This window comes from Rhipicephalus sanguineus, chromosome 2 (assembly GCF_013339695.2).
Source record: "Rhipicephalus sanguineus isolate Rsan-2018 chromosome 2, BIME_Rsan_1.4, whole genome shotgun sequence".
NCBI lineage: Eukaryota > Metazoa > Arthropoda > Arachnida > Ixodida > Ixodidae > Rhipicephalus > Rhipicephalus sanguineus.
The window spans coordinates 176,319,470-176,341,445 of NC_051177.1; the positions used below are offsets into that span (position 1 = coordinate 176,319,470).

The following is a 21,976-nucleotide window of genomic DNA, read 5'->3' on the forward strand; positions in this document are numbered from 1 at the left end:
AGATCGCTAAACATGCTGGTGTAACGTCGGTCTTCTCTGCATCGTTAACGCTTTCTAGGCTCTGCAGGATGTATGATCCTTGTCTCTGAAGAGCTCCCACCTGCATCGTAAATCACAAAAACAAGTGCGTCCGCTGTCAGACGGGTGTTGTCTACGAGATCCCCTTGTGGCGTGGGAAGAAGTACGTCGGCCAAACTCAGCAATGCCTGAACGACAGACTGGAAAAACAACACATCACAAATGGCAGACAATGCCACCTCCCAATTCATTGTCGTGATTGTCAATGTAGTCGTCGCTTTCACGCCTGCTCTGTTGTCGCCAGAAGCCACGATAAATGCGTAAGAATTAATATTCAGGTCAAGAAAATCATTGAAGAAGGCGATAAGTGTGTGTCACAAACGAGTGCGTCAATAAAGCGCGCGCGAGGCCACTTTCAAACGGCAGAGGGATCGCACGGCGCCAGCCGCCCGCCCAAGAAGCGCGAACAAGAAAAAAATTACACCATCTCCCGCTAAAGGGGACCATGAGGCGATGCGAAGCCGGAGCACTTGCACCATCGCGTTGCGTTGGCGTTCGTTGGGCATGCTACCGACCTCGCGTCGTGGAACGCGAAGAGGGACGCTACGCGCGTCGTATCTTCCATCTAGCCTGGCCGTTAATTCTCACAGGGCGAGCGGGGAACGCGGTCGACAGGCGGGCGAGAGGGGCGCAGCGTAGGAGAGGAGAGAGAAGGGGAGGGGGCGCGCATGCGCTCGAGCTCATCACGGCGTTGCGCAGGAGCGAATTTCGGCATGTCTAGCCCGCGTTTCAGAGGAAGAGTGGAAAGGGGGAGAGGGAAAGTGGAGAGGGGAGTGGGAGAGGGAAAGTGGAAAGGGGGATGGGAGAGGGAAAGTGGAGATGGGGAGGGGAGAGGGAAGGTGGAGAGGGGAAAGGGAGAGGGAACGTGGAGAGGGGCAGGGGAGAGGGTGAGTGTAGATGAGGTGTGTGGAGAGGGTATGCGCATGCGCAGTAAGGGTGGTCACGCCGCACACCACCACCACCACCACCGGATTGAGCTCCGCCTAAGATACTTCGCATCTAAAACAAAGTCGCCGGCGTGCCGACTCCTCCCTTACTCACTCGAGCCAGACGCAGACAACCAGATCAAACGCCCGGTAAAGTCTGGAACAATCTCGACGGAAATCGTGACGCGACGCCGCTGCGAGTAGAACTGCCGAGAGAAATCTAGTACTTTCCCTAGTCTTGGCTTTGCTGCACGCCGAAGAACCCTCCCGACGCTTCTGGAACCCGGGGAGAAGGGATAAAATCTTGCATTGACTACCAGTCAGTCGGTCGGTCAGTCAATCCGGATTTTGTCCAGCAACCAACGGACAAAAGTACACAACTGAGGTGTCTGAAACATTGCCGTTGATGAGATGGCAGCTGAACGAAATCAGGGCTTGTTGTCCGACGTGTGGTCACCGCTTTACACAATTTTAACGTTGCAACGTTCAAGGAAGACGCGACGAAAGCGACGAGCCCAGACGCTCTTGTCGGGTGCACTGTCGACTGCACAGTGTACAGCGCGCGCTCTCACGGCCACCGAAAGAAATAAAAGAAAGTGGAGAGAGGGGTCACCTTGGAGCATGGCATATCGGTGGAAGCAAGAAGAGGTGTTGCATCGTCGGTGTGGCGTATTGAGAGATGGCGCTAGTTTGTTTTTGCGCAACGGAATCGCACATTTCGTTCAAGATGCATGGTATCCTATGGGGGGTTGGGAGAGGGTGCAACCGCCTGAGCCGAGCGGTGACGCCACCATACCAGCGCATGAGGCGGATAGCGAAGGGCTCCGGAAATTATGACCATCTGGTATTCTTTAAAGTGCACCAAGGTCGCACATTACACGGGCGTCTAGCATTTTGCCTCAATCAAAATGCAACCGCCGCGGCTGGGATCGAGACCGCGACTTTCGGGTCAGCAGCCGAGCACCGTAACCGCTACATCACCGCGGTGGACACAAGGAAAATAACGGAGCTGCAGACAAAAGACCACTGGAAGACGCTCAACTACCATCCAGTCGTCCACATGGTCCGTAACGTGGACCACGTGGATTACAAGAAAGCCGGGGTCAATGTTTCCCTACAATAAATCTGCCGATAGACACAGGCCCCTGATCATTAGCGGTGACTTCAACATTGACTTATCAAGACCCAACAACGCCTGGTCCTTATACTACCTGAAAGAGGTCTTGGATGTGGACAGGGCATCAAAAGAGCTTGCTGCCACGTCCAGAACAGGAGGCATAATAGATCATTTCATCGTAAGAGGCATCTAGGATTTCCACCATCTGCATTATACCTCGCACTTCACTACACTTACACCCCTCGTAGCCGCGATTACGAACGGATCCGACAGAAGTCCGGTCCAGCTGCTGGTACTCGCTGATCATAGTGATGATGGCCTTGTTCAAGAACTGTCAAGAACCCCTTCTGCACATACACAGATGTTCGTGAAACGTGCGCGCGTTCTCCGTCGTAACGGACATTTATAATCATAACAACTGTAACGCAACTGCAACAACTGCAAGTGTGACTGTAACGTACGTGCAGTGAGCCTGCGCGTGCCACTCGGCTGCGTACCATATATCCAGGGAAACTTTCCTGAATGAAGCTTAGTTGCGAGTAGCGCTAGTCCTGTGCATCTGTGATCCGTCTTTGTCCGGTTCACATTCGCGCTATCCAGTATTGAAGAATACAAGCACTACATATCAACTTGCCGCGTCTTGTGTTGGCAACACCCATGTTGCTGTTCCCATCGTTACGGAACTGTAAACAACTGGTTCTATAATACATATGCGACTCTTCAACTTATTGTTTCGTTCAATGTGAAAAATTAAGCCACAGTCAACAGCCCGCACATGCTTCACATAACGTCGATTCCCACGGTGCGTGGGATCTGCCGAATTTTTCGTACCCGCGGTACTTGTAGCGAAGCCTTAGAACTCTGCGGCAGATCGTTCTCTCGAGAGCATTCCAGTGGATCGCCCTCTTGGTTTCCTTTCTTTGAGAACGCCGTTTGTGCTGAGAGTCCGCGATGCGCTGCAACTGCCGCCCTCCTAGGGGCTACAGCTCGCTATGTGGCCTCCTTCCTGCTCCACCAATTCATGCTGCGTCACGCTCCACCCCAGGAGCTGCTCAGCAATCGAGGCCGTGTCTTCTGTCTGAAATCGCCGAAGCCATTCTCAAAGAGTGCAACGTTGTTCACCGCAAAACTACTGCTTACCACACGCAGACCAATGGCCTCACCGAACGCTTTAAATTGGAATGCCATTCTGCATTTCATAACGAGGCCTAGAAAACCGCCCCTCAGAGCACTACCGGTATGTCCCCCTTTTGTAGCGTTAGCTACATTGGTCGAGCCGGAGTGGTTTCGCGTGCACGTACAAGAGCCACGCTGCGCATGCGCGAGGAGCAGTGATGTCAGACAGCTGGCGCACCGGAACGCTGGAACACTCTAATACTATGCGCCCGTGGCTGCGGGCGGGCTGACCGCGTCCCTGTCGCGTGTGCAACGTCGACTAACTGAGTGCGTTCACTGCTGCCACTGCATGAACGGGCAAACTGCGCCACGGGCGATAGCGTTACTCTGCGCCAGGCAAGGTCTATGCCGTCACGGAGGGAGTGCGCAGGCCATCCCTTGACCGGGCACGAGACGCTGCCGTCTTTATGGCCCCAACACCGGCGCTGCGCCGGGCATTGGGGCCATAGGGACGGCAGCGTGTTACTACACTGACCACCGAGCCGTCTTTGTGGCAATAGAGAAATGACGTTGGGAAGAAAATAAGTATATATGTGTCGCATAATGCGTACAACATGTGTCTGTCATTGAAGCAGCAGTAAGCATGATAATCAAGCTAATCCTAGACAGCCAGGAGAGCTAAGAATAATCAGCTGAACCTTAGCTCACGCGACGTATATCCTGGGATAGCCGAGCTAAGCCACTGCAATTTTTTTTCTTATCGTACGGCTGGCATCCGTCACACACAATCGACACACTCGTTTCATTCAAGCCGGATCGATCTGAGTTCGCGCCTATTTCTGCCACAGCCAGACTTGCTGAAGAGTATTGCGAGCTTGCCAAGACCATGAAAAGAGCGGCAGAAAAGCATTCGCGGTGACAACACCACTTCTCCGTCCACGTTCCTCCCTGGAGCACTCGTAAGGCTCTCGATTTCTACCACTAGAAGTTGGTTCTCTTCAAAACTACTGCCCAAATACAAAGGCCCCTACCATGTCGTCGAACGCACTTTTCCGGCTAACTTCCTGATCGAACCCACTGATTCATTTGCCGACATGCGCTGTCGAGGGTGCGACATTGTCAATGTGGAGCGCATAAATGCTTATCAGAACCCACTCATAGTGACAAGCTGTTAGGTCACCAGGCGCCTCTCTTTTCGTACCCACGGTAATTGCAGCGAAGCCTTGGAATTCCGCGGGGGGTCGTCCTCTCCAGCGATTTCTAGTGGGTGGCCCTCTTCGTTTCCTTTCTGAGAGAACGCCGCTCGTTCTGAGATTCCGTGCTCCACCGTTTGTGTTACATTGGCTCACTGATGCCCATGGCGTGCGGCTTTCAGCGGTACAAGCCCGATTCGAAGGACTGACTGCTAGAGTAGGTTGATGTTGATTATAAGATTAACACTAATGCCATATGGTGCTCGAATGATAAGTTCACACACTTGAGAGAAAGCGCACCTGCGCGCGCTCGACAGATGATTGCGCTAGCCTATATGTACGTCCGTCGCTTAAAGGGGTGGTGCAACCCAATGTGTGGCCTGTGCGTTCTTTGCTGCAAGCGCTTCCTATAGCTCCAGGAAGCATGATGCACGCACCAAGATTCATGTATTCTCGCTAAGTAATTTTGTATCACATTTTGATGTGGACAACTTTCGGATTCGGCGTCTGGCGCCGAGGTTGGGCAGTGACGTAGAAGTGTAGAAGGCGTGGTCACATGACCACACAAGGCTGTGACGCACTAGTCAGGAAGCGATGGAAACTCGGCGAGTGATGTAGCAACCGATGCTTTGCCGGTACTATAGTGAACTAGAAGATATTCTAGTTCACTACAGCCGGTACGTACGTTGCGGAAGTGGTGGAGGTCTGGCGGTCACTCACATTACTACAGTAGATTTGGTGTGACGTCACTACAACTTTCGTTGCCCATCCTACAGATCTACGTCAGTGTTGGCGCGCTAGCGATGGGTTTCAATCGGGAGAATGGGCATTTACGTGCACTTTGGAAGTGAATGAAAATATATTCTAAACGTTTGCTGTGTCCGACCCTTCGTGTAGAGTGTCTTTGCATGCAGAGGAAACCCCGAATAGGATTGTTATAGCCTCGAAATTTCATGGCACCACCCCTTTAACTAAAGCTAAAGCTATATCTGCGTTGGACACACAACAGAATGATATTTTGAAAATATTCGACGAGTTTGCTTTCGAATTCTCGCGATCCAATATCAAATCTGCGCAGTGCTCGGGCAGACTCTGTACAGCAGCGTGGCCAGTGCGTCCGAGTGCGCTGAACGACACTGGGCCAAGCTGTACAGTATTCCCAGCGTCTTTCAGCGCACTGGGCGGCACTGGCCAGGCTGTACAGTCTGTCGCAGTGCCTCCCAGCGCGCTGTAGTACACTGGGACACACTGTACAGCGTTTCCAGTGCTAACCAGTGCACTGGAAGGCACTAGGAGGCAACGGAAACGCTGTTTTTAGATGTGTAGCATCTTATAGCGGAGTTCAATCCGGTGGTGGTGGTGGTGGTGTGCGGCGTGACCACCCTTACTGCGCATACGCAAGCCTTCTCAACTCCCCCTCTCCGATCCCCCTCTCCACTTCTCATTTCCCCTCCACTTCCCCCTCTCCACTACCCCTCTCCCCTCCACACTCCCTTTCCTCTCCTCCTCTCCACTTCCCCTTTACCTCTCTCCCCTCCCCGTCTCCCCTTTCTCTCCCCTTTTCCCTTCCTTTCTCCACTTCCCCTCTCCCATTTCACTCTCTCTCCTCCCCTCTCCCCTCCGCCTCTGAAACGTGGGCTCTACATGCCAAAACGCTTCTTCGCATCGCCTCAGGTCCCCTTTAGCGGGAGATGGCGTGATTTTTCCTATAGGGATATGTTTAATGTACTTCGCCTTTATGGCGAGTGCCTTTAATTATTGTATTAGCAACCGCCAGTAGCTGGGGTTACAAGCCAACAAGGCAGCACCCATGCAGACGCGACCGCCCGCTTCGATCCGAACTCGCGCTTGCTACTCGCCCACTGTCCTCACAGCAATAGATAAATGGCGAAATCGGCCATCGCTTTGTGTCAGCTCACGGTGGAGAAAAAGCTTCAGGTATGCCTTGCCTTTGTTATTTCGATCAGCTGTGTTTTTTTAGCCACTGCTGCTAAGCCTTGTCTCAGGGAATATGCGAATGAATCTTGGAAACCCTGCAAAATACCGACGAGTACATTGCTCTCGAAGCTTCAGGAAGCGAATAGAAAGCAAATAAATGCGTAGGATTTGAACTTACGGGCCACACAGCGCAGGACGACGACGTGATATATCCGAGGCGGAAGGAAATTGCATCCACAAGTGCCACCATCTCGACATTTCCGGCGCTGCTGTCCGCTCGCTTTTCCGTGCGTGCGCGCAGAGGCTGTGGGAACACGGAGCAGACGACGCGACGTGGATGGAGACATATTGAGCAGCGCTGCCAAAGGCCAAAGAGGGATGGCCATGGCGATGGCGACGGTAGGGGGACGGCCACGGTGCGGGGGCGCCATCTAGTTTTAATTGAAGAAACCAGCTGCGCAAAATCGTCTATAGATGCTTCTGTCTGCCTAATGTCATGCATGACTGTGCTATGCTTTACCCTCTCTCTTCCTCCTTTTCATCCTCCCCACTCTCACTTCACTTTCCCATTTATGCTAAGCTATGCCTAGGCATGCTAGGCTTTACCCTCTCTATTCCCCCTTCTCATCCTCCTTATCCTCGTATCACTCCACCTCACGCTCGCTTCCCTTTCCCAGCCCTCGCTATACACGGCTACGCTATAATGGTCCTGACTTTGCTGCTTTATCCTCTCTCTTCCTCCTTTCCATTCTCCGAACCCTCACATCACTCCTCGTCACCGTAACTTACCTTTCCTGCCCCCTTGCTGTACATGGTCACGCTATGCATTGTTTTGTGTGCGTACGCCAAGCTGTGATTTAAAATGACAGCATATTCCCTTCCTCCTCCCCCTTTCTCCCTCCTTTTTCACCTCCCCCATACATCGCTCCTCCTCAGTCTCAATTTCCTTTCCGGCCCCCTGCTATACATGACTATGCTACAGATGGCTATGCTATGCATGGTTTTGCCTGCGTTACGCCAAGCTACGACGACAGCATACGGCAGCCCGAGCTCCTAAAGCGCTCCGCACTTCAAACTATTTCTTACCACCCGGAAACCAACGGCTTACTAGAACGCTTAAACAAGACTATATCCGAAGTAAGACCAAATGACGAGCTAGTTAATACGTATACATCTTACAAATGTAGAGCGCAAACTTTGACATGGACAACGAGGGAGGGAACGGCACCAGATTTTTTTTCACTATTTACTGAAAGCTTTACTGGGCAAGATCAAACATATATACCCAACCGGAGCACGTCACCCGCTGCACATGCGCACCGTCCTAGATGCACTTTGTCCCGTCCTCGTTGTCCGTGTCAAAGTTCGCACTGGACTTTTCCAAGCAGATTGTTGCCGGAATGTAGTGTATGTACACAGACGTGGTTCATAAAAATTAGACGACATTCAACCATACGTCACGTTCGCCTATAGTACAGCGCAGCAGGAAACTTCTAGAAAGACGCTATTTAGTCTTTTTCATGGCCGTGAAATAACGACGATGCTTAATGCAATGTTACTGCATGACTACAACGATATATACACGGACGCTGTTACTTTCATTCAACGAGCTCCTTGCTCACTCAGCGAGCTGCTCACTCAACGAGGCAACTTGCGCGCGTCGGAATCGCACGGCAGTAGCACTACGACGCACAACATTACAATCTTCGGCACCGATACGTCCACTGTCAACCAGGTGCGGAAGTGTGGGTCTTGAGACCTATCCGCCAAAGGGACTTTCTGGAAGATTACTGAAGAGGTATTTTGGTCCCTACAAAGTAGCACGATGCCTAAGCGACCTGAACTACGGGGTATTCCTGACAGCCTCTCGAGAACTTGCCGGCACAAACCATAAGTCGGTCATGTTCTGCGAATGAAGCCCTCTTGTCCAGATTGATGTGGTTCATGCTTCTACTGCATCGTTTTCTTGCACTAGAGCATCGGGATGATGCTCGCTCCGGAGGGAGGCCAATGCCGCATCCAAGCAGGAAGACCGATGCCGCATCCGTGCAGCGCGAAAACGACAACGAAGAGCACGCAAGGTGAAAAATGCAAACGAGGTTCACGCCTGATCCTCTCTTCAGCGTATATAGCCGCTCACGACGCTGCACGTGAGGCGTCGCGACGCGTAGCAAAGGCTGCAAATGAAACGCTAAAATGCGAAAAAAAGAGACGCTAAGGGATCCACTACAACATGTTGTCAACCGGGGTTAGTTTATTGTAAATATAGCATCTTCATTTATTACTCAGTCTAAACACGACAAGGAAGATGGCTTTTCGGGTTATGAAATCGCTGAACTATTTCTTGGTGCAAACTCAGAGACTGCAAGAAGTCTCGCCAGCTTCGGTAGCATTGCACCTGATGTATGCAATTGAGCAAAGTTGAGGATATAGGGAACAAAAAATGTGGACCTCACTGAAACTCACTCCAGATTAATATTGTCTGCGCTTAGCACTCACTCGCGCTCATACTCACCAAAGTTTTCCTCAGCCGGACTCACTCGGACTCATAGTAAACAAAACATTACTTACTCGGACTCACACGGACTTGAAGTGAGTCTGAGTGAGTCGACTCATGAGGGAGATTGCCGACCTATGGTGGAGAACAACAGTATGACGCTGAAGGACGGAAAAAGTGGAAAGGAGCATACATAGTAAATCTAGCCAAGTCCTCCCGACGTCGATGTTCCGCGAAAGGCACAACGAATAACAAGCACGGCAAATGCATAGGCCTGATGCTGTATGTCATCCAGAACAATGAACGCACTACTCGGCTCAACACAGCTGCGCACGAGGAAGAAAAACTTACAGCATCTCCCACTAAAGGGGACCATGAGGCGATGCAAAGCAGCGTTTCGGCATGTCCAGCCCTTGTTTCATCCATAGCAGATTCCCGCCGACGTTGCCTCTTCCGCTGGGCTTCCCTATACCGAAGCTCAGGGTCCGCTTGCTGACATTTACGTTGCGCTTCGGCGCGTTGAGCCTTCCGCTGCTCTGCGATCTCGGCAGGCCTTAAGGTATTACTGCAACTGGCACCGCCATTGACGTTGGAACTCATGACACCGGAGCAGCCGGCGCAATGACTGAGCGTGTGTACGACCTAACGCGAGCCGTGGAGAGGGGAAAGGGAAGTGAACAGGCGGAGAGGGGGAGGAGGATTGCAGAGGGGGAGTGTGCAGGAGGTGTGTGGAGAGGGTTTGCGCATGCGCAGTAAGGGTGGTCACGACGCACGCCACCACCACTACCGGATTGAACTCCGCCATAAGATGCTTCGCGACGAAAAAGCCGGTGATTAGTAACAGTCACTTAGGCATCACGTAGACAACATCGAGAGCAGAGTCTGCATGAATTTTTCAACGTAGGCGCAGTACAAGTTACCGATTTCGGGGGCGGAGGCAGCGAAAACCGTCGCCGGCGAGTGTACAGAAATGCAGCCCTCGAAGGTGCGTCGGTCGCATTTGTATTTGTATGGGCCTATTTTCAAAAAGTGATGCTTTCTCGACCGTGGGCTTTATGGCCAGGAATTTGGGATATCGATGTACTTGAGGAAGTGGCCACCAGATGCCACTACAGAAGCTAAAAATGCGCGCACGCTGCCCGCACCAGTGGTGAGGCAGAGTTACTGAGGCATTTAAGCACCCTCTTCGTCTCGCTCGCGCGCACACGCTACCGAGCATTGTATTCGAAAACATTGTCAGCTCCGCCAGCTGTTCCGGCACACCCAGATACAATGTAGTTCTAGATGTGGACTTTGGAAACAACAAGAATAAACTGCAGCAAGGTCGACAATTGAGCTAGTGCTTTAACCATAAGGCAACATGAATAAGGCCGACAAAAAGACCAAGCAAGTTACATGGCTTTACTTACGCAATAAAGTAGCATGAAAATTGAAAGAACGCTTTTCAGCCAATATAAAACCGGGAGTCGCATTTGAAACCTCTTCTTTCAGTTTTGCAAACGAAGTTGTCCTGAAATCCTGGGGATGGTCGGCGATCGGCCGCTTCTGATATGTCGGTCCCATTTTTTTGTCCAGGTCCCTTGTCATTTTACGTTACCTCCTTTCATTGTTTCCTGGATATGAAGGCAGTTGTTGCCTGTAGCAACTCAAGCGTTGCGCTGTTAAGCACTTTATTTAAAGTCAATTTCCCGAAATAAAGGAGGCAAACAAATTACGGCAGCTTCGCACTAGTGGCGCCAAGCCTGAAAGGAGAGCGGAGCCGGGTGGTCTCCGTTTTTCTGTTTATTTTTCTCTTTCTTTATTGCATTTATTTCTATTTCTCTCTGTTTCCTCTATCATCTTTATACCAATTTCTTTCTCTCCTTCTCTTTCTATATTGATCTCTGTTATTTCTATCTCTTTCTTGTGTCTTTTTTATCTTTTTGTGTCTGTGCTCCCTTTATTTTTCTCTATTTGTCCTTTTCCCTTACTTCCTATCACTTTCCCTCTCTCTCTATTTTTCGCTTTTTCTTTCTTTTTATCTCTTCCTTTCCCTATCTCTTTTTCACGTATTTACGTGCTCCACTTCACCGAGCATAGTTTTCGTTTAAAGCTCACACCTGCTGTACTCAGTAGTGGGGCTTGCCCGATTTCTCCGGCGCATATCCGCATGAGCATTTTTGTTAACTTTGGATAGATAACGGCCGGCTTAAAAAGCTTCGCTGTTAAAAGTTAGGAGGGTGCATTGCGCAATGCGAAAGAAAGAAAAAAACATGGCTGATCCCTCCGGCATAGGAATCGGTATAACACGAAAGTGAAACGTGTCTTCACAAAGGTAGATGGGCGTTTATTGTGCATTGTTTCACCGCAAAGGCGAAGAAGCACTGAATGCAATAGCAACAAATTCAAATGTCACGCGAAGAACAGCAATCAGCTCGAAACTTGCAGGGTGCTGCTCAAACACAAAGGACGCAAGAAAAGAACACACAGAGGACAAGTACGAACTAACAATTGTCACAGTTGTTACTTCTTTGTGTTTGAATAGCACGCTTCTTTAGCAAACGCGGCCCCTTCAGCGAGCGTAGTGACCTTCGTGCACTCTGTAACATCAACGTAAACTTGCGGTGAAAGCACAATATGCACAAATCGCCCCCATCACGAGATGGAGGCGGTTTGTGTACAGGGTGTGGTCGCCATCCCGGGCGACCACACCCTGTAGGGCAAAGTACAGGTGGGGGCGCTTTGCGTATCGCAACGATCGGTTCGACGACCTTTAAAGAGCACCATTCGAATCCTTCGCGACATCTCGCTGGTGATAACAAAAAAAGTGCCTCAGAGCTCCGCGCACCGCCAGCGGTAAATTATGTATAGCAATAGCTCGCCATTAGTGGGCTGAAGAACGTAGGCGTTGTGGCCGAGTCGTTTCGCGCGGCGCGCTGCGAAGGAAGGCGCCGCGGGTGGGATTCCTGGCTACGGAACTTCTTCTTTGTTCTTGCCATCTGTTAGTGTACAGTTTAAAACGTCATATCCGTGACGGAAATACGTCATTGAAGTCTTGGTGGACCCTGGCACAAAACACTTTCGTGTTAAAAAAGAAAGAAAGAAGCAAGGAAAGAATTTTCTCGATAGGAAAAAGACTCCTGTAATTTTTTATAACCGCCGCCTATAACCCCCTCTTCGCAATTGGTAGGTTAGGAGTTAAGACTTAAGCAACCAGCATGCTAATGCAATGGCATTGTGGCATCCGTGTCGCAGAAATTCTTGCGTGGCAGCGTTAGTTCCGAGCAAAAAGTCGGCGTTGTACGTGAGCGAAGGTGGCGAAAACGCTATCAAAGTTCTGCTCACGAAATGCTTGGCAGGGCTGAGCACTACGATAGTCATTCATGAGGAGCGACCTTTCGACCCGGTGCGCCAGCATACAAGCTTCGGCCACTAGGTCCATTATAGCGAGGGGCTTTACGGCTCTGCTTAAGACTTCACAAATATTATACAAATGCTGTATTATAACTGGAAGCTTGAACACCACCCCTTTTAATTATATTTGTTCAGTCGTTACTTTATTTACTAAATGTAAAAATTCGCGAGGTGCTTCCCATGACTACGCAACATAACACTGCAGAAATTGTCTACGACTATATTTTTCCAAACTACGTGAAATTACTACCTTGCGCCGTTTTAAGTGGGTTGCTGTAAGAGCATCTCAATACTCTACCAACTAATGTTCTTATTGGAACGGAGGTGTCACAATCTGAGGAAAGATCTGGCATATTTTGCCCTGAACTCGATTGGTCTTTTTCATTACGGTTGCCTGACTTTCTGCCTGTTTTTTTGCTGAGTTTTTAGCACCTCCACCACTTATGAGACGACGCCCAGTTCAGTAATCGAAAGGTTATATTTCAATGTCCAAAGCGGCGCAGCCCGCGTGACAAACGAAGATGATGATTACAATGGTTTCTGTACAGATGAAGATGAACTATATAGTCAGCGCTCACAATATTATTATCTTTATGTAAGCAAAGTATTTCAATTACAATAGTTGCAGTTATAACTCATTCCTTATCTATGTGCTCCTCACTTGCCGCACCTGGTCAAATGGCGACATACTAAAGCTCTTTGAACTACTAGTTCGCGCTGATATTCAATGTATTCGTTCGATCTGGGTACCTGGCCGCAGAGGATTGTTGTTAAGTGAAATCGCTGATTCTCTAGCAAAAGCGTCGCTTTTGGCGCCGATAATTCGTGCTTATACGACAACAGCACGCATCCAGATGGCGAGATTTCGCTTGATAGAAGTAAGAAGTTAACCCACTATTGACAGCTTCTCCGGAGAATAAGCACCTGTTATTTCCCTGGTGCAGCGATTTATCCAAGTGAAGAACGATTGAAATGGCCATAACAAAATTTTATTGCCGTGTTACCTTCCTCAATTTTTACTTGCATAAAGCAGGTTTAGTGACTTCCCCTCTGTGCCTCTTCTGTAACAAGAAGGAAACTATCAGTCATTTTTTTCTATGGACGAAAAGAATAACAGTACTATCTCTTTGGAAACTGGGCCTGGAAGTATCAGAACCGGTTATCCTTGATTATGGAGTCGCTACTCTGGGATACAAGCACAGGGATGTTTTCTTAGCCATTGAGGATTTCATCAGCGAGACAAAAAATATCTTGCTAAATCTTTCTGGTATAAATATATCATTATCAGTAACTCCTACTTCAAATCAATATCATAATGAACTGTAGCTTCTACAAATGATTACCTACAGAAAATATTGGATAAATTCAACCACTACTCGGCCAATCCCCTACATTGGGTGTGAGCCATGTCCAGAGGAAAACGACCAGAATGACGCAGGCGCGAAGGTTGCTGCGGTCTCGGATCGGTTGCTCTGAGCAGCTGTTCTCACGTCTCTTGTGAGAGAGCTGGTAGGAGGTACACGGGAAAGGGCAGATTCTCGCACCCCCAAATATTGCAATTTTTGGTAGGTAATATTTGATTCGTGCCGCTTTGACATACTGAGTTTTATTGCCCGTTGGTAGTTAATTTGCCAGCGCATGAGAGCTATGGAATGAATTACCGTCGTGACGCTTGCGTGCAGAGGCAGATAAATTCGCCTTTTCTCCATGTAGTGTTATTCCGTGGTATGAGCTCGGTTCCTCATCCATATTATCCGAGTCAGAGGCGCGCATCTATTCGTTTGTAAATTATCGTTTGTAAATTCCTGTAGGCATAGGCGTGCGCAGGGTTCCCCATCAGGGGGGGCAAAGGTTCACCGCAGCGCCCTCCCACCCTACTAAGTCAATGCACGGGGCAGATTTTGCGCCACCCCCGCTCTTAGGTGACTATGGGTCAATGCACGGGGCAGATTTTGCGCCCCCCTCTTAGATGACTAGGGGGGGCCGGCCGCCCCCCCTGCCCCCCCTGTGCGCACGCCTATGCCTGTAGGACTCCCTCTGGGCAGACGCCTATGCTACCTCGCGAAAAGTTTGCGATCGGGCTTTTGGAGTCTCAGTGGACGGTTTGTACGGCAGGATGCGCGACGGTCAGAGCAATGCCAGCTTCTTCCACTTCGACGGTGAACGGTGTTCTTATGGTCGCGGCGTAAAGGATAGGTCCCTCAGTGGACACCACACACACTACGTAACTGTGGCGATACTGCAGTGCCGCATTGACGTACCAGTAGCTAAAAATCGCGATAAATGGGAAGAATAAAAATCATCGGTTCGCGCCGGAATGCAACCTAGTGCGGGACAGCTCTACCACAGAACGACACCTATGGTTGAAACTGTATCGCCAAAAAAATATATAAAAAAAACAATGGAGGTGTGATGTCGTGTAAAAAGTCCCGCAAAGACATGTAATATTGTGTGGTAGAAGCGTCGAATCACACCAGGCGTCGTACCATGTACACTACGAAAGAGTAGGCTGCTTAAAGGTCTATTCATTACAAAGCGCTCAGGCATATTTCATGATCAACATCCACCACAGCATCAACAAAGTCTGAAGCGGCAGAGGGGCGCGTGTTGCCTCACGGAGGCGTCGTGGGTACTTCGCTGTTTATTATGGCGTAGTGAACTCGTAACTGCACTTCCTTTAAGCATTCTCGGAGAGTTTAAGACGGCCAATATTACGCGCACAGACGTTCCTTTCCTAGCGGCACAGTTTAGGGGTCTAGGTGTCAACCAAATCGCGTTCCACTCTTAGACGGAACTCTAGCTTCGCTAGAGTTCCGTCTAAGTCCTTTACTTCAGTTCTTATTGAGATAGCAATTGTAAATACTGCGGGTTTTCGCCGTCACCGTCGATCATGCCTCGGTTATCTCTCTCTCTCTCTCTCTCTCTCTCTCTCTCGATATATATATATATATATATATATATATGTATATATATATATATATATATATATATATATATATATATATATATATATATATATATATATATATATATATAAGCTACAAATAAATATAAGCCCCACTAGCACCTGCCTTGGGTAGGCCGCTCTTGTGTTCGGAGGAGCAGCAGCGTTTGAGTGTTGGATAAAACGCAGCCGGCGTTGGGTCAAACGCACGAGACGCCACACAGGAGGAGGAAATAACTTTATTCCGAGTCCTGCGAGTTCGTGGGGCGGGCCGATGGCCCCGCCTAGCAGACGGCCAGGGGTCCTTGAAACCTGGCGGCTTCCTCGGCCCGCTGGACGGCCCAGAGCTGATCCTCGAGGGCGGAGCTGAGCAGCGTGGCTTCCCAGCGTCGCGAAGGCTGTCACTAGAGGCCGCGTTCTTGGCATTGTGACTAATCCCTCGGCATTCCCATAACATATGCTCCAGAGTGGCTCTGGATTCACATTGTTTACATTGGTCCGTTTCGTAAACCACACGGGACGAAATTAAAATTATGCGAGACTCGGGGCATGCTGCGTCGTTTCCCGTGCAGCGTTTCCGCCATATCGCTGGCGACCCACGCTAGTTTTCGATTTGTTGGTCTTGGGACAACGCGAGCGCAAGATGCCAAGAGCGGCTTGGGTTCTGCGCATGAGCCCTGGCGGCTCGCAAATTTATTGGGTCGCAAATTTTAAAGCTCTCTAGGGTTTCGCCGGGGTTGGGATGTGTGCCTTCGGCTTGTACTTTGACATACAGGACATGGTCGCCCGTGCTTGGGCGCTTATCTCTGGAGGGAGGAGGTTTATACATCTTGTGCTTTCATCGCAACGTTTGCGTTGAAGCTATAGGCCACACGATGGTCACTTCGCTCGCTTTAAGGACGTGTTTGCGAGAGGAATTAGCTGCTAGCTAAAAGAGCGAAAGTAGGGGCTGGTTGAAGTGACAACTGTGACAGTTGCTAGTTCGCGCTCGTCCTGTGTATGCCAGAGCGTTCTTTTCATGTGTCATGTTTGGTGCTTGACCAGCGCGCTGCAAGTGTCGAGCTGTGACTGTAGTGAATTCGCGCTCGCACTATGTGTGTTATTTTCGTGCGTATTTTGGGCTTGAGAAGCACGCAGCAAGTTTTGAGCTACTTGCCGTTCTTTCGTGTGACATTCTGATTTGTTGCAATCGCATTCATTGCTTTGCCATGCGGCGAAACTTACTTTCTCACTCTTACTAATATTCGTTTATCGTTAAATATATTATGTATTGTGTTGTTTCGTATTCTTTGATTTTTATGTTTTATTGGTTATTTAAATTTGATTTCACTGTTTTTGTTAAACAAAATACCTATCGTGCCCCTTTTACGACTATGGGTTGATAGGACACAAGAAAAGTTTTGCAAGAGCTAAACAGGTCACTTTTCTTTTTTCAGGGGGAAATTTTTCTATTATGAACATCACTGGCCAGGAATTCGCTATATCCTCCGCGAACTACACTTTCCTTGTACTTTTTAGTGACAGTAATTGCCTCATTCTGGCCCGAACGTTAAAAACAGGTAAGATTGCTGAATATTTCTCAACGAAAAATTTATTAGATTGTTGATTGTTTAAGGTGTAGCGTGCAGGCTGGCTTGGTGTAGACGAAGTTGCGGTGCATATTCTTATCGAATAGAGCACTGCACAGGCTTACCCTGAGCCTAAAAGCCCTAGCGCAACGTGACCGATTGGCCAGCCTCTGGTCAGGTAAGCAATTAGATCAAGTGCCTGTAGCCTGTCGGGATCGAGAACGATTCCAGCCTCCGATAGGCCCCGTAATGATGTGCTACTCCGCAAATCTATAGACAACAAAACTAAAGCTTTATGGAGGTCTTAGTTCAGTGGTGTCTCGATTTCTTGCAAATATTAGGCAAGCAGTCGACGAAAAAGCAGCGGTAAACTGCACTGATAAGTGGTGCTCTTCGATCGATGAGATGACAGCACCGGTGTCCGCGTCCGTACTATCGGTATTAAATGAAACGCGAACAGAGGAGCGAGTGACTTAAGTATTCGCCACTGTATAACACGCACGTTCCGTTCACACTAATAGGCAGGCGCACACATTTCGTTTGGCAGCACTGCGCGATTCCCCTGTAGGCCTCATGCGCTGCTGTTTCGAATCGAACACGCAGTGCCACTGCAGCGACGTTGTGGCGACTGCCGGTGAAGAGACTCGATTCCCTCTGCGCAGGCGCTCCCGCGTTACTCTGGCCTCCAGCAACACGAACCTGTGTACATGGCGAAAAAAAAGTACGTCTAGAAACTGTTTAGGGTGTGGACGAAGTACCTGTAACAAAGCATCCAGTAAGCTGCAAAGGTAGAATATGAACATTCGGTTTGGGTCATTTGACTGATTATATACGCTAAAGGACGAAGAGCCCACATGAAGCGCCCGTCCCATGTTCTTTCCGTGTCCGTTTTCTTCCACTGCCGTGGACGATTAAGTTGCAAAGTATACGTAAACTGGAAGCAATACTTCCATAGAAGCCCATGTGGCAAGAAGTTGGCGGCACGTTGCCACCGTCGCCATCTGCGTATGGTGAAGACAACTAACAGCAAGGAAAAAATAAAATATGGTGTCATAACCGGAAGCGGTAGCGACGTCCCGCATTTATGCTACGTGGCATGAAATGTCATATATTTTTTAAAGCGCTGCTCTCTTACTTCCTTTTGATATATACGGTTTTTTTCATCTTTACGGCCCGCTAATAGTCGTATGTTAGAGAAAAGGAGCATGAAAAAGAATGATTTGAGAAACACGCTTGCTGTTGCAAATACACCGCAAGTAGACTATTGGGCTAATAAGCCTAAAAGTGTACTTTTGGTGAATTTGCAATAGACAGCAAAATATTTTGCAGATAAAATAATATGATGATACAACGGCTCAGGAGCACAATAGCACAATAGTTCAAAAAGTCACGTTAGACAATAAAGGAAAACCACTGGAGCGATACAGCAGCCATGAAAGGATCACTTTGGCAGCCTTAAGCCTGTTCCACATGACAACGATTTTGCTCCAAGAGCAGGCTGCTGCCGTCGCGGGAGCCCAAAGCCGGTTCCTAGAGCGTCGAAACGTCGCTGCGATCTTCTTCGCTATAGTTGGAAAAATTCGCTCGCGGTAGAGCGTCTGCTCAACGTCAGCCAACAGGGGAGCAGTGACTTGGGGAGCACGTGACTGAAGGCGTGGAGTCGAGGAGCGGGCGCGCACGCCGGGAGGAACTCGCTTTCCTAGGAGACGACATCCGCTACAACGAGCTGGAATTGTCGATGTGCCGTCCTTTTCCTTTGGTTTTCTCAACGGCGCTTCCATCAAAGCACACAAATAGTTTGCACGTGTTATTTTGTCCTTTTGCATTTTTGTCGAATCACGGCGCCAATATAGGTCCCGACAGGGTGACTCTACGGCACTCCACATTTGTAGTTCGCAGCACATGTTGCTGTTTCAGATGCGAAGTATCTTAAGGCCGAGCTCAATCCGATGGTGTGCGGCGTGACCACCCTTACTGCGCATGCGCATACCCTCTCCACACACCACCTCTCCACTCACCATCTCCCCTTCCCCTCTCCACTTTCCCTCTCCCCTTCCCCTCTCCACTTTCCCTCTGACTTTACCTCTTTCCACTTTCCCTCACTTCTCCCCCTCTCCCATACCCCTCTCCCCTCCCCATTTCCACTCTTCCTCTGAAACGCGGGCTAGACATGCCGAAATTCTCTCCTGCGCAACGCCGCGATGAGCGCGAGCGCATGCGCGTCCCCTCCCCTTCTCTCTCCTCTCCTACGCTGCCCCCCTCTCGCCCGCCTGTCGACCGCGTTCTCCGCTCGCCCTGTGAGAATTGACGGCCAGGCTAGATGGAAGATACGACGCGCGTAGCGTCCCTCTTCGCGTTCCACGACGCGAGGTCGGTAGCATGCCCAACGAACGCCAACGGAACGCGATCGTGCAAGTGCTCCGGCTTCGCATCGCCTCATGGTCCCCTTTAGCGGGAGATGGGGTAATTTTTTTCTTGTTTACTCTTCTGACCCTGCGAGTCCGAATATTTTCCCGTTTGCTTCCTTTGAATGGTCACGTACCCCGATGACAACAAATGCCGCCGCCTCTTTAGTGGATTGGCCATAGGTTAAAAGAGAGATGAGCTCCTTCTCAAAGCCACAATGTCTTCGACTGGGCCGCTTGCATCCGGTTGCCGACCGAGACGGCGCACCAACTCCTTGCGGCATACGGTAGCAAAAGCCACCGAAAGCCCTGTGAGAGCTTAAAACCACAAAAGAAAACTTTTTTTTTGCTTTTTAGTTGCGTAATTCGGAATGTGTGCCTGGTCGTTCTTGAACTCTCCCGCCACTCTTTATAACATACGTTAACGTGAGGAAGAGAGAGAGCGAATTAAATTTATTTGGACCTGGAGGAAATGGGTAATGGGAACCTTATGGGCTTCCTTGGCAACCAACAGAAGTGCACTGCGAGGAATCCACTATGCTATAAATCATGATTTTTGTGAAGATGAGAAGCAGCCGTTATGCAATTTTTTCTTATTCTGCGGAGAACCGTGGTACCCGCTAAATACCTGTAAGACATTATGTTCACTTTGTTGATGATGTGGCTGATGACGATGAAAAATTAATGGCAGATTCCTTTGTAATGGTTTGGAAGCATTCAACAACGCTCTCGTTGCGCCATTCGCGTTGTGTGACGCCTGGTTACAGAATTCACAATGTGTGACTCCTGGTTGTTATTCAACTCTTCTACCACTCTACGTTTCATATGTTAATGTGGTTCCTTCCCGACATCAAGCCCGTAAAGGGTCATTTTGCAAAGCATTTTCAAGCACCCGCATGGCTTTGAGGTAGAACACTGGGCTCTCACGCAGAGGGCCCAGGTTCAAACCTTCTTATTTCGTTTTTTTTTCTTATTTCGAACGATAGTGGTTACAGACACCGGCGGCGGCGGCGGCGGCGGCGGACAACTACGGCGCCGAAAACGGCCCTTGTTGTGATCTCATAACAACTTCATGATCCGAAGAGTTAAGCTTCTTCGCTCTTCTGCGCCTTTGAGCAGCTCTCCTTTTCTAAGGCTAAACCATACATGGCAAACGCCTGTCAGAGGCGCTATCAAGCGGCTCCAGCGCAGTGTCAGCCGGCGACTGCACAGCGAAGGCGAATAGCTGCGCGCGCGCCTGCGCCAGTACGTCTACCTCGGCTACGACGTCACTCCTCTGGAAAGCGCAGATCGGAGGCAGCGACGGAGTGCGCGGGAGGTGCCGGCTTCGATGCGCCCGCTGTGGGACATCACCAATCCTCGCGCACACGCAGCACGGCTCTTGAGAAGCCACGCGAATCTGGCTCGGCTAGGCCATTGTAGCGAATGCTACCAAAAATTCCATTGAGCTCTTAATTTGCACTATTTGTCCCCACCTCACCCACTCGCGCTTCAAACGTACGCCCCGCGTTGATGTCCGTGGCAACAGGCTTTTGACCGCTTTTCATTACAACTTTCGCGACCGATATGAATTGACCTTGTATGTTGTCTGAAACTTTCCTTAGAATTTTCGCTTTCTGTGTCGTTCTTGGTACACGCACTCCAGCCGGCTGGTTCTCTTCTACTCCCAGGAAGTGCCTACATCTGTGCGCATATAGACCTACTGTTTTTACAGCGAAAGCTGTTATGAGATCATTTCACCGGCCGTTTTTGGCGCCGTAGTTGTCCGCCGCCGCCGCCGCCGGTGTCCGTAACCAGTATCGCTCGAAATAGGAAAAAAAAACGAAAAAAGACAAAAATTTCAGAATGGAACGAGGTTCGAACCTGGGCCCTCTGCGTATTCAACCTCTGAGCCATGCCGGTGCTTGAAACTGCTTCGCAAAAAGGTCCTATACAGGCTTCATGTCGGGGAGGAACCACATTAGCATATGCAGTATAGCATGGTAGAAGAGGAAAATAAGCACCAAGCGTCGCACAACGTGAATTCTGTAACCAGGCGTCACACAATGCGAATTGCGCAATGAGTAGGTTGTTGAATGCTTCCAACCCATTACAAAGGGCTCTGCCATAATTCTTCATCGTCATCAGGCGCAGCATCAACAAAGTGCGCATAATGCCTTACATGCGTTTAGCAGGTACCAATGCTCTCCGTAGAATGACGAAAAATGGCACAGTGCCTGCTGCCCTACTTCTCAAAAATTACAATGATTGATAGCGTAGTGGGTTCCTCGCAAGTGCACTTGTATTGGTTGCCAAGGAAGCCCATAAGCGCATGATCCATTTCCTCATGGTCTCAGTAAAGTTCTTCTTCCCCCCCGTCTCTCTCCCACGTCAACGTATGGTATACAGCATGACGGGAGAGGGAAATAGCGACCGGGCGTCACCCAATGCAAATTACACAACTGGTGGGCCGTTTAAAGCTTCCAACCCATTACAAAGGACTGAGCCATAATTCTTCATCGTAATCAGTCGTCGCGTCGGCAAAGTGCAGATAATGCCTTACAGACGTGTAGCTGGTGCCTCGCTTCTCCGCAGAATGAAGAATAATGGCTTAGTAGGTGCTTCCCAACTTCACAAAAATTGTGATTTATGGCTTAGTGGGTACTTTCTAGTGTACTTGTATTGTAGCCCCAAGAGAGCTTACAACGGGCTCTAGAAACGCCGCTCTTCCAGCTTTCGCTGTGACTGTGCTGCGGTTTCAGCGCAGGCCTGGCGTTTTTTTAAGGGCCCTTCACCGCCACTCGTTCAAAGACGAGGGAGTG

General features: G+C 49.6%; 1 protein-coding gene and 1 long non-coding RNA gene across 4 annotated transcripts in view; one reads left to right on the forward strand and one right to left on the reverse strand.

Annotated features, from left to right (window-relative positions):
* LOC119383875 (uncharacterized) overlaps positions 1–21,976 on the forward strand; it is a 303,069-nt gene that overhangs the window by 45,231 nt on the left and 235,862 nt on the right. For 2 of the 3 annotated variants that reach the window (XR_005181776.2, XM_037652154.2), the window contains one exon: positions 16,639–16,761. The exons of the other annotated variant lie outside the window; for it this stretch is intronic. Coding sequence is in view for 1 of the 2 variants with exons in the window: in XM_037652154.2 (XP_037508082.1) it covers positions 16,639–16,761 (123 nt within the window). In the remaining variant the exon portion in view is untranslated. The remainder of the gene's footprint in view (positions 1–16,638; positions 16,762–21,976) is intronic. 3 annotated transcript variants of the gene reach the window in all.
* Positions 1–21,976, reverse strand: part of LOC125757261 (uncharacterized) — a 319,798-nt gene that overhangs the window by 30,591 nt on the left and 267,231 nt on the right. The gene's annotated exons all lie outside the window — the stretch shown is intronic.